The 12,363-nt window shown below is 48.4% G+C and overlaps 1 protein-coding gene across 4 annotated transcripts in view; it reads left to right on the top strand.

Annotated features, from left to right (window-relative positions):
* LOC125957196 (four and a half LIM domains protein 2) overlaps nucleotides 1-12,363 on the top strand; it is an 88,759-nt gene that overhangs the window by 19,254 nt on the left and 57,142 nt on the right. The window contains exon 1 of one of the 4 annotated variants that reach the window (XM_049689715.1): nucleotides 2,897-3,842. The exons of 1 other annotated variant lie outside the window; for it this stretch is intronic. In XM_049689715.1, the coding sequence (XP_049545672.1) occupies nucleotides 3,469-3,842 (374 nt within the window). In that variant the 5' untranslated portion in view covers nucleotides 2,897-3,468. Of the gene's footprint in view, nucleotides 1-2,896; nucleotides 3,843-9,851; nucleotides 10,008-12,363 lie in introns of those variants that run through there. 2 more of the 4 variants (XM_049689717.1, XM_049689718.1) reach the window with 2 other exon arrangements.

Consider the following 12,363-nt stretch of genomic DNA (forward strand, 5'->3'; position numbering starts at 1 on the left):
TCGTCGTGTGATCGCGATCGCGTGTGTGATTGGATATTTCACGGCTCAGTGACTGGATTTGCGTGTCGTTTTCACAGACCACCGGATATAATGAGATCGTCGCGTTAAAAGTATCATCCATCTTGCTACCGGACCCGGAACTCCACATCATCAGATCATCGGATGTCGATTGTGCATGCATACATCCGCGTTGTCGAACGTCGAAATCATCTCGGCTCATCTCTTGAAATCAGCACAAACCGTAATTTGCGTTGTTACCATGTAGCGTCAGAATTTTACCCTTCCTTTGGGCGAACTAAAATGCAATGCGTAAAGAACATATCCACCATTTTCTACCGATATTTTTTCGCTTTTCGTGCGTTTCATGGCGAAATATCATCTAGGTAAAGGAACAATAAAATATGGATTTTTTGGTGTTGTAATTTTGCGTTTTTTAATTCTTTTGACTGTCCATGATCAAAGAAATATTTGTATTGAAAGATCACTAGTCACTATAGCAAACTGCGAGACTTGTGAAATCGACCCTACTGCGATACTGCTTGTAACTAATACGCGATTACTGATTTGAAAGTACCACTGATAAGAGCATTATCGCAAAGTTTGTGTGGTAGACGATTTCATATGGTCGGTACGAATAATAGTAATAGTGTTGTAAATGTTGAAACTCAACTGGTGCCGGGAATTTGCCGGTTTTCCGTATACGTTGAGCAGATGACCAGGCCTTCGCCTTCATTCCATAACCAACAATGACGTAAGATTTTATACCTGATCCTCCAATCGGATCACCTTCTGCTTGTAACCGAAGCGAACTGGATCCGAATTATATCGATGTCGAAATAGAAAATCAAAGAAAATGTATCGCAACATTTCAGCAACATTAAACTAATGTTTAGTTATGCTCGAAATATTGGTTCCTTGGAAATCCATCATTGAACTCTTTTCTTCACACCTGTGGTGCTGACCTACGACTTCCATTCCTAGCCGCGGGTTTAAGAAACGAAATTGAGAACAACGAACGACGAACAAAAGAGAAGGGAACAAAGAACTCGATCAACTGACCTTCACAGAGCTCAGCGCAGCAGCTCTGAATTGAGCCAGCAAAGAATTGGGGAATTAAATTAAAGCCGAAAACAAAGCAGCAAATGACGCCACCGAGGGGTGCATGTTGCTTTCGCCGCAATTAGGTATCGAAAATTCCGAGAAACACTAGGAGGGAAAGATCAATACGGTTTCATAGAAAGGCAGTGTAGGTTAATTGGCAAAATTTAGATCTAATTGGAAATGAAAAGATGCTGCCACACGGAGCGAAAATTTGCGCGCAAATTTGCACATTAATGCCAAAATGTTTTCGCTTCGTGTGGCAGGCGTAAAACCCCGAAAATTTATGCCGAAATGTCAAACGTATTATTTACATCTGTGTTTTGGCTGCTGAAGTTGATTTCCGAATAAATTTTGCAGTTTTTAACGATTTTGTTGCTGTTGCTGTTATATTTATATTAAAAATGCAAAAACAATACGAAAAGAACCTACATTTTCGTAAATAAAGTGTTCGATAGCGTCAAGGGTTCAGCGAAAAAGTCCGCGGACGTATAAAAGTTTGACAGCGTGTAAGGGTTAAGCGAAACCGTTTTGGCATTAATTTTTTCGTTTGCGCTAGAGTTTTCGCCCCGTGTGGCCACGGCTAAAAAGTTACCTTCTCAGTTTGAAACTTGTTTTCCATTCGAAATAAAAATGTAGATCACTTTAATCAAATGCATCGATTTTGTGAACAAGTAAATTGAACTGCCCTAGTTGGTTCAAATTGGAGATGAATAAGCGTCATATAAGTTGAATCTCATTTTTCGCGGCGTCAACAATTTAAATAAAAAAATAAATATTAAATCAATGAGTCTGGGCAGAGGGAATGGGTTGCCTTCGTTACTCGCAGCCACGAATGCATCCGTAGAGCTCGCGGACACGAACACCGCCCACCCGCCTGCCCACCCCGTCGATAGCGACAATTTTGTTTTCGTTGCTTTGTGTTCGCATTTCTTCAAGTTGGCCTTCGTACGATCAGAATGCGTGTCGGCAATTGTTCACGATAGGATTAAAACTGTAAACAATCTACAGACTGTTTAATAAAATCAAAATTGATCTCAGTTCTACAAAGAAACACATATTGCCCCACTTACTAGAACGTTTCGAAGCCAGAGAATGATTACTCGACCACGATCGTACGCCAGTCGCAATCAATACGCTAATAGGGATCAAGCTGCACCGCGCCCCTCCGCCCCTTCCCTTGATTGGTCGTACAAATGTGTACTTTTGACGACATGCGAAAAGCCCCCCATCTTCTTGTACCGCGTGCAGCAGCGACAGGCACATGTCTTCGCACGTTTTTTCGTACATTCCGTGGCAAGACACGGCTGTTGTCGGCGTGGTGGGGTGGAAGTAGAGACGCGAAGCGATCATCGTAACCCCTTTGCCGGCAGACAACACGTAACTCAGTCGCACAAATTAGTAGTCCTCTGTTCGTTTGTCCGCTTCGACCGTGTCTTCCGATTTCGTCGGCTTCAAGTCCCGCGAGTGGCTCCTTGTAGTTTTCGTTGCGTTCGTACGCTCGCCGTGATTTTAGTTAACTTGTTTGGTGTAGCAATTAGAATGCAGAAGAGTGTGTTTTCAAATGTGGTTACTATGTTGTGTTAATCGTTTTCTGAAGTGGCCCCGGAGCCACATGCCCCGATCGCATTCGTGGCGCATCAGCACGGATCGCTCGTTTTGTAAATGCAGCGTACATAGTCATCTCTGAAAGTGATCCCCGATCGTTCCCATGAATCCCAGATGATCGAGAAGACAAACGTTTCATAATATCGGCCTCCGGACGTGCCTTCCATTCTTCCAGGAGGCTCGTTTTCTTTAATTTTTTTTTTGGCCTTGTTGATTCATTGGTGTGCGTAACATCGCGCGTGTCATGTGTGTAAATCACACTGGGAGTGTACGGCGTGATTTTTATGATTGAAATCTTACAACGATCCGGTGCTCAGTGGTCCGGTCGATTATTGCAGTTCGGTGATGCTCCTTTCAATGCAAAAGAAGTTAGTAAAGGAGATTAAACGACGCAAAATCAATCCTACGGTGCTGCGTTGCGTTCGCGTTTAGTGCGATTTAATCGCAACAACACGACGCGCCCAGTGTGCGATGCGAGAGTGTGCGTGCGGAGTGCGTTCGTGTGTGTGAGTGAAGTGGTGCTTGTTGCGGGCAAACAGAAACCGAAAACAAAACAAAGTAGGCAAGAGGCACATTTCTTCTTCTTCCACCGTCAACGACATTTTTATTTGTGATCCACCCGTCCTTGGCGTTCAACTGCATTTCTTGGACGAGCTGCCGCCGCCGTTCTTATCGCCGACGACACCGAACTCCACCCCGTACTTTGTTAGCGTTCCCGTTTCCCAAGTGCCGTTTGTGCTTCGTTTGCCAGAGAAAACAATCATGCGTCTACCAAGTGAAACGAACTCCTCGCCTTCGGCAGCGGATCTTGCCCGTGGAAATAGCTTCCTGCGGAACATTCGACGGAGGTTTTCCGATTCCACGGAGCCACCGGCAGCCCTCCCAGCAGTGGATGCAGCCCCGGACAACGGCCTGCTACAGCCGCAAGCAAACGGAGGAGGTGGACAGCAGCAGCAGCAGGTCTACAATCGTGCCACGGTCGAGGTGCAGCCGGTCGTGGTCCGGAAGACACCGAAATTTCCCTCCCGCGAGCGACACTTGGCAATTCGGCGGAAGAACCGCGTCGCACCGCCAACACCGATGCCCGAACTATCGCCACCCGGGTCACCAGTGTCCTGCGGCCGAAGACTCAGCAAGTAAGCGAAACCTCCGCGCGGTGTCATGTATCGTAAGCGCCAGTAACCGATAAGACGAAGGGCAAACAACGTTGCATCGCGCGTTATCACTTCGTTACAGAAGTCACCAAAGCCAAGCATAATCATTCAGTCAGCAGAGCCACACCTTGCACATCGTGGCACCATTTGTAGCGCATAAGACACAAGAATTTATACCGGAATTAGAATGTAAGAGAAGAGATCAAGCATGGTATCAGCAATAATGTTAAAACGAAACTTTGTCGATCATTCCGGATACCCTCCCTATCCCTGGGTACCCGCGAGAGTCCCAAAAGAAAGACTGATTCAACGATTCTTATGATAAACAGTAAACCGTTTTCAGTCACAGCAACCGTCGACCACAGAACACCGTCCACAGAACGACAGAAGCTAAGCCTACGTTGTGGCTGCCACACTTTAAGAATCAAAATTTTAAATAAAATCGTTTCACAACAACGTACTGCGTGTGCTTGGATGTGTTTATGGAATGTATTTTCTTATCTTCCTCCGAAGCCTCGTCGCGTGAGTGTCGGTAATGAGGGCCAAAGTCCATCGCCCATTAGGCAGCCGCCTAATTTGCGACCGATCTGCTGACGGGGAAGTCCATCGTTACGGCTCATCAAGCACATCACTAATCAGTTCCGCCCTCCGCTCCCTGCGCCATCAACGGTCAATCAGAGCTGTGTCGTGTTCGCCAGACGACGATGGTGACGATAAGGAGAAGTGGTTGGACCCCTCTACCTACCGTCAGTCAGCCAGCTTCCGATGACAAACGTAACACGTAACACGTGTGGTCATACCATAAGATCATAACCGTTATGCGCTGGGGTAGTTGATACGATTTGCTCGTCGTCCAAGGTTCCCGGGGGGTAGTAAGGCCATTCGTCTGCATTCTGAGGGGTTGTCCCTCTAGCGAAGACTGTGTCAAACCCCCAGAGATGCATTCCGTACCTCGATATGCCTTTACCCTTATTCTCATTTTACCGTACCGTGCGTCTTATGCTTTGGGTATCTCCCTGGGATTGGCCTGGAATCCGCAGGCAGTAAAATGTCGAGCCAGCCCGATGGTGGGCGTTTGCTTTTTGATGCGTCACAATGTGTCGATTGTGTCGTTAGGAAGGAACAGGGGCCATTTCGGTTTTTCTGTCCGCCTGTCTACATGTCTGCCTGCGTGCCCGGCAGCCATGGGATTAGGGGTGCAAGCACTAGCAAGCAAACACAACAGTGTAGTCTATTGTAACGTGATGCCATACGAACGCATCCACGACACCGTCGGGTGGTGACCATGAGGAGGGAGGGTTCCTTGTCACGGGCTTGCCACGCACGCCCCAAAAGCCTTGTATGTGGGGAAGCAAAGCTCATAAAGTTTACGATCGGAACAAAGGTCGATAAAGAAGTGCGGAAGTAAAGTATATCCCCACTAACGATTACGCTTATGTTGCCGAAGGGGCAATATTCCGGTCTAGGGGAAAGTTCTACTTTTACTGGGGCAAAATGCAAAAGCATTGGGCGTTCGGTAGCGCAGGACAAGTAACGGAGCACCGCGAGAAGGGGACACTTCCTTCTCGGTGGAGTGCATGGAGGGATCCTTCCAATCGATCCTTGAAAGCGTTCTCCTGTGTAAAATGGAGGAGAACGAGAGAGAATGTGCTGGCGGTAGGAAGTTTACACCCAGTTTCAACCCATCAAAACTCATCCATTAGCGTTATGGTGGGGTGGTGATGTTCTATCTTTACACTCCATTCCTGTACCTTGAACCTTGCGTTGACTCATGCTGTTGATGCGAATGATGGTGGTTAGATTTGATGAGCTTTCTTTAGCCTTGTCACGGTCACTGCGCACGTTATCGAGCTATCGTTCTTGCTGACGGTGGCTGATTTTTCTACAATCGCCATCGAATAAAGCACGATTTCATTGTACAACCATGCGGCGGCATGCAGGCCAGCAGGACTCCAGGAGAAAAGATACTCCGGTGGCTATTTGCCACTTTATGGTGGACACAACTAGGACATGGATCGAACTAGTGCGATGAGCACCGTTGTAGCGGCTATGATGGATGATCCAGACCGGGCCTCATCCGCCCTTTAAATGTCAGTTCGTCACCCGGTGTGAGTGTGGTCCCACCGGAAATGCCACTAAATGAAAACTCATCCTCCTCGTCGTTGGTCGGTGGGGGCCGTGGAGTGTCTGTGGCATCAAGGAATAAGTTTAGCGAAGCGATTAATCGAAAAGGGTAAACATGTCGGACGCACTGTTGTAGGCGAGGGTGTGTCCGTTTGTCGTGGAAAACTCGAAATAAACTCGATCGGCTATTCAATCGTGCTAATTGCCTGTTAGGACATTCCGTGTTGGAGTGTGGTGCGTCACGCAATGAAACGTGTGTGAAAAGTTTTGCCTTCCCCGAGGAGGAAAAGTCATAAGGATACGCTTGTTAACACTCACTTTCCATTTCACGGTACGGAACTACTTTCAAGTTTGCTCCTAGGGTCGGGAGAGGTTGGGGAGTACAATTAGTTAATGAGTTGTTAGATTGTTAACTAGGTGATTAATTGCAAGGCAGAAATAAAGATCAAACGATTACCTAAGTACGGTTATTTATTATAGAAAACCTCTTTTGACTAGGCAGCTACATTGTTTGAACACTGAGGGCAAGAATTCCGACTATAATAAGTTACTGATATAACGTTTTCAATAAATGTGTATCCAGCTGTGTTAAATGCAACATTCTTATAAGCTATATGTACAAAACTATTAGAATCAGAAGTGATCAGATAGTGTAATAAATGATCCCCTAAGCGAAACAAACTTATTTTCATTTAGTTGTTTGTTAAAGAGACATATCGGCTAGAGGCGATTCGATATTCTGCAAAGGACACGAGAAAACGTCGTCCAGCGATAGAGGCCTACCTACTACCTAAAGGCTATCAGATGGAATGTTACACAAGTTTAAGTAGCGTTTCAATTGTATGGCGAATATTCGGGCGTTTCGATTTGTTTTATTTTTTTGAATGTGCATATAGACTGGAGGTATATATACTAGTAGCAAGATGGAAATGCCAAAGATCCTTCTAAACTGCTATCATAACAATTTTTCGAAAGTAGAGTTTTTTTGTTGTTGTTGAATGGAATAGTATTTTCAATGAAATTCACGAAATAATTCAACAACATAAAAGTACGTAGAATAGCAGCCTACGCCAGTTATTTTTAGGAAGGCCACTGCGACAAGTAAAAAGCACTATTGCCGTTCATTTCATGGTATCTTGAATCGATCGTTTAGTGATGTATAACACTTATTCGCCAGCTACCATTAAACCCCTATATATTGTTTCGAACGTTCCGATCTCGATACAACCTAATCTTGTTTTACTGGCTAGCAATTTAACGTTTGTTTTCTTTTCTCTGTTCTTTTCTTTCGTAGGTAAGTTTATTGGATGATTTGGTCCTCAGAAAGTGGTTCCCTAGCAACCAGTTGCTCGATTTGGCCGCGTGACACGGTAACAGCAGCGCACCGGTGGACCGGCTTTACCGGCAGCAGCAGCAGCAGCAGCAGCAGGATTCATCAGCTGGCAACCCGGGAAGTATCATCGTCCACCCAATAAAAAAGGCCCCGTAACCCGATCGTAATTACCTTCATCCTGTTTGCGTTCACGCGCCCGCGATGAAAAGAACGGAGCAACGGAGGCAAATATTTGGCATCGAGGTGTGGCCCATGTCGCTCCAGGTGTCCTGGCACCAGGTTTGATGAGTCCTGCACGATGATAATGATGTCGTTCGAAGGCGACTGATGAGCGACATCTGCAAACAGTGTCACCGTGTCGGTAAAAGCTCGACTCCTGCTGGTGGTAGGCTCGACCAGCCCCATGGCCATAAAATCATGAGTCAGCCTCATGGGGGGCTCGTTCATGGCCGCGTGGCGCTAGCAATTGGTTTTCGATCGGTGGGTGCTGCATGACAAAATGTGGATCAAGTGGCGCAGCGAAGGTAGACGCACTAAATATGTTTCTAATTCTAATGAAGCTTCGCGACAGCATTTCTAAAGGGTGTACGTTTGGATGATGGTAGCCATGTTTGGTACCGCAAAGCCACCAACCAGCGCCAATCGCAGTGGTGGGGTGTGGGCAGCGCAAGACACTATACTAGCATCCCCCCCTTAAGGCTGTTCTCTAGGTTAACCAATCGGTGTAACGTTCGCCCAGGTGAGGCAAGTGGTCGAACGGCCATCTATTCCGCCGCCAGACAGTAAGTGCCGCCATAGATGGTGATCGCAAGGACGGTCGACCTGCCGAGTAGTTTGAACCTCGCAAGTGACACTCTGGTGATGCTGTAAGGTGCTGCCCGTTCCAAGCCCACCACTGGACAGCATGTTGTACGTGATCAGAGAATGACAAAAACTCATAAAATCGATACCTTTCGACAGGGTCGGTTAATTGATTTAATAAGCCATTCCAACGTGATCAGTCCGCCGGAGGATTGGTGGTGATTGCTGCGGGGTTTAATGCAATGATCAATGGCTGCTGCACGTGACACCGGGGACCGCACCGAGGCCCAGACCAGGCATAGACCAGTGGTGTTGAGGCGCACGTTCACAACAATTAGCCACGGCTAGTCACCGGTCTCCGGACGCTTGTTTACGCTCTACTAGCCGAGCCGAGGAATTCCTCGGCCTCTCTTTGGCCAGCTATGGCCAGCAGATGTTGGGAAAACCGCCACCGCCAGCTGGAAAACGAACGAAACACGAATGCAGCGAGCGTGCGAGCGAGCGAACGACCACGAGTCCCGAGAATGCCTGCCATACCATGTGGCTGGTCGGCTGCCGGGGCCGTAGCCGAGTTCGTATCGCAGCGCAACGAACGAAGGGAAGCGATGCTGTACTTCTATTGCTACTTGGTGGTCATGTTTGGCGACGACGATAAAGCCCGTTTTGCCAACCAGCTGTACTAGTGATTCTTGGGCATTGATAAGCCAGCTGCTCCACCACAAGAAACACATTAATACTCCACGTTCGCTTACGACAAGCAGCGGTTTGTTGGTTTATCGGTTTTGCATACCACCGTGCGCTTTGCTGCATTCCATTTGAACAGTTATCAGGAAGCAGAAGTACTCCAGGGAAGGAAGCATTATCAAACGCTGCACTTTATGTTGACACTGGTATGCAGTGATAAGGGGTAGGTACCACCGATGGCGCGGTACTAGCCGCTTATAACGTCTTCATACGGATAATTGATAAAGTGCCGTATGAGTAGCAAAGATAACGGCTCTTCCTGTCCTTAATTTGGATTCCTTCTCGCCAAGCTTCCCTGCCCCCTCTTTCTTGCTGCTGTTGGGAGTGTCATCATAAACCTCGAAATATGAGCGTTTTGCGCGGATTTGTCAGCTGTTTTATCATCTCCCCCTTCTCACTCCCTCTTAGCAGTCGCTGTGCTGCTGCTCTGCTGCTCCACATGGCCTTCGCACAGCCCCGAACGATATCGTTTTGATATCAGCAATCTAAGCACGACGATGAGCGAGCAGCGTTCGGTCGAGTTTCGTTGTCGTTGTCCCCGAACGATGGGGCCACCGGCGTGCTGTAATCGCGCTCCAAAGAGATGCCACCTCTCGCGGACCCCCACGCCAACACACGCACCACACCGAGGATCATGTGGCCGTGTCCCACACTCCCTCCGGGTCTCGCGTTCAACCGTTGGTCGTTGCGTGCGTGCTGTGTGTGTTCCGTTGGTAAAAATGCGCCGGCGCGCTCACTCGCTCTATGCGAGAGCGGCTTATCTCTCTCCCTCTCTCGCTTTCGCATTTCTGGTTGATAAATCTGTTTGAACAGAAGGGGTTGGAAGGGAAGAGAGTGGACTGGTACACGACGATCGCGCTCCTCCATATGGCGGAGACACTTCGGTTTCGCGAACTAGCCAGCCACCCAGTGGTCGGTCGCACACCACGCGCTCGCCCGGTTTGCTCCAACCGTGCAGTAGAGTCAGTCGTTGTCGATTCGCCGGAGATCGTGGCGAACCACCAGCGTCTTACACTAGCCCGGTGTCGTCGTTGTCGTCGTCGTCGTCGATTCCAAACCGGGTACCCCAACACGTGTTAGCTTCCGCTAGCCGTTTGGCGGAAAAGTGCGCGCGCTCGATCTCGCTCACGGTAGTACTGTGCACGGTATATATTGCGTGTGATCGCGTACATGCGTACGATCGATTGTTTACCTAGCGAAGCCACTTAAACTCGAACGCGTACACACCCGGCAGTAGTGGCTGTTATCAGTGCAATTTCTTAACGCCAGCGGTGTCTCGCTTGGCGTCTTGATTCTGAAGGTGACGCGCGCGCGCCGCGGTCGCTAATTGTTTCGTTCGCGTAGTGGCATCGGCATAGCGCGTCGCTGGCCTTCTAGCCGTATCGTTGTGGGATTGTTTTTGTTTTATCGCGGGGCCGGCCACGGTGCCTGTGTGTTGTACAGCATATTGCACGCCGAGGCGCTGCTACATGACCGCGGAAAACAATGGCAAGGCAAACGAGCGCCGAATTTGACTGTTTACTACCGAAGGTACTCTCTGAGGAGGAGTGCGCGTCGTGGTTCAGTTCAAGGTTACACGTTGTGTCACTTTGTTGTTAGTGGTGCTGGTGCTGCAGCACGTGGCTTGTGGAGAAAATTTTTTCAAAATGTTTTGTGTATTTTCCAAACAGTGAAATGCGCACTGCTGATAAAGCAAGTTTTGTAGTATCTCTGGCGCGCAGCATACTTTAATGTGATTCATCTCACCTGCACCACGTAGCCCGCGAAGCTGTGTGACAACGCGTGTGAGTGAGCGTTAAATTGAGTCACCGCTAATTGAATCACCGACGGGGGCTGTAAGAAGCACAGTACCATACTGCACACCGGTCGGTAGGGGTGGGTCTTACGGTCCGGTGCTCACGATTCGATCCGTGTCGTGTGCTTTAATCAATTAAACTTGCCAAGCGATGCTAAGGGTATGGCCGGGGACGGTGTTTGGTTGTGCTGTGGTGCCATACCAAATCGGTGAGGTAAGGCACAGGTGCAGTGTGTGCATCGATGATGACGGTGGTGGCCGTGATGGCGGCAGGTGAGACTCGTTAGCGAGCGTGTATCGATGAGATGCGATGCACCACCGGTGGTTGCCTCCACCGTTGTCATCGTCGTCGTAGTCGTCGTGCAGGTGAACATACACGTGTGTTTGTCCGTCACAAGACACACCAAACGAAACGGAACACGGCCCACAACCATCACCCTCTCGGCGAGACTTTATTTGTCAAGCATCAGATCATCACAAGCCCCGGTGCCGTGCCGCGGTGGCCGCTGGTAGACGCGCCGAGTGATCGGCGAGGTGATAAATTGTGTACTAATTTCCTGCCGTGTCACCGTGCGGCAGCCGCTTGTTGTTGCCGGTGATATGTTTCCGTGGGTCGTTGTTCATCGTTTGCCGGGTTTAGTTCTTGTTGAAAGATTCCAGCGTGACAGGTACAGGTGGCTGAGGAGAAGGTCCGTCGTCCTATGGTGGTACGGCGGTTTAGAGTAACATAACTGTGCCGTGGTCGGTGTGTCACCAAAAGCATCGTCCTGCACTCTGCTGAACACATCATATCGGGCTGAGAAAAAGCGCCGAGACACGATGGGTGGTGGTGGTGGTCGCGCAGAACAAGTCGCGTGCTTATTGCTGCAATCGGTGCGTTGGAACACATTTGCCCATGAGCCGATGCGGTCGCGAGAAGTGATTACGATCGTCGTTAGTTGGGCAAGTTGGGCAACAAACGTGCCGCGACCTGAAAGCATTGGTGCCAGCATTGGGGTTTTTTTTTGGGAAGATCGCGATCGCGTTTCCCTCACTCAACAGTATTACGGGGAAACAGGGTGGTCAAGCGGGGCGAGTATTCTGAAGAATTGTTCCATGATAACGACGTTGAGTCATGTCGCTCGTCTGGGATGTAGTAGCAAAAGGGAATCATTGTAGCGAGCATACAGCATGGATTTGTATGAATAATTCATGTAATACATTAAGGAGTACCCAGCATAAGCTAGTCAATGCGGAACACAATTGGAAAATTTCAGCAGCACTAGAATATGAGTTATGAGACAGTCAAATGCATGACAGAAATGCAATGTCATATGTTAGTGTTGTACTGTTGATAAACTTATCTAAAAGAACATTTGCAGCGGTTCCTTTGTTATGCTTGGAACAGTGTACGCTACACTGCGTACAGCTGCCTGATAATATGGAGGAATCGCAGTACGCAGCGCAGCTACATTGCAAACAGCGTTGCATGTGATAAAAGCATACGCAAGTAGTGAGAGCATATTACCATTTGCATAACTAACCTTTCTCTCCATCTGGAGACACCCTGTGCGTTGTGCGAAATGAAAACGCACTAGAAAACAGAACGTTCTGAGAATAGGATTTTCCCAAATCTAGCTGCTAAAACTACGCTCCGTTTTGGCCTCATTTGGCCACAGACAAACCCACCATTCGTTGCACCAGCTCAGCTGATTGGTTTTCGGGAG

This window comes from Anopheles darlingi, chromosome 3, assembly GCF_943734745.1.
Source record: "Anopheles darlingi chromosome 3, idAnoDarlMG_H_01, whole genome shotgun sequence".
In the NCBI taxonomy this organism is placed as follows: domain Eukaryota; kingdom Metazoa; phylum Arthropoda; class Insecta; order Diptera; family Culicidae; genus Anopheles; species Anopheles darlingi.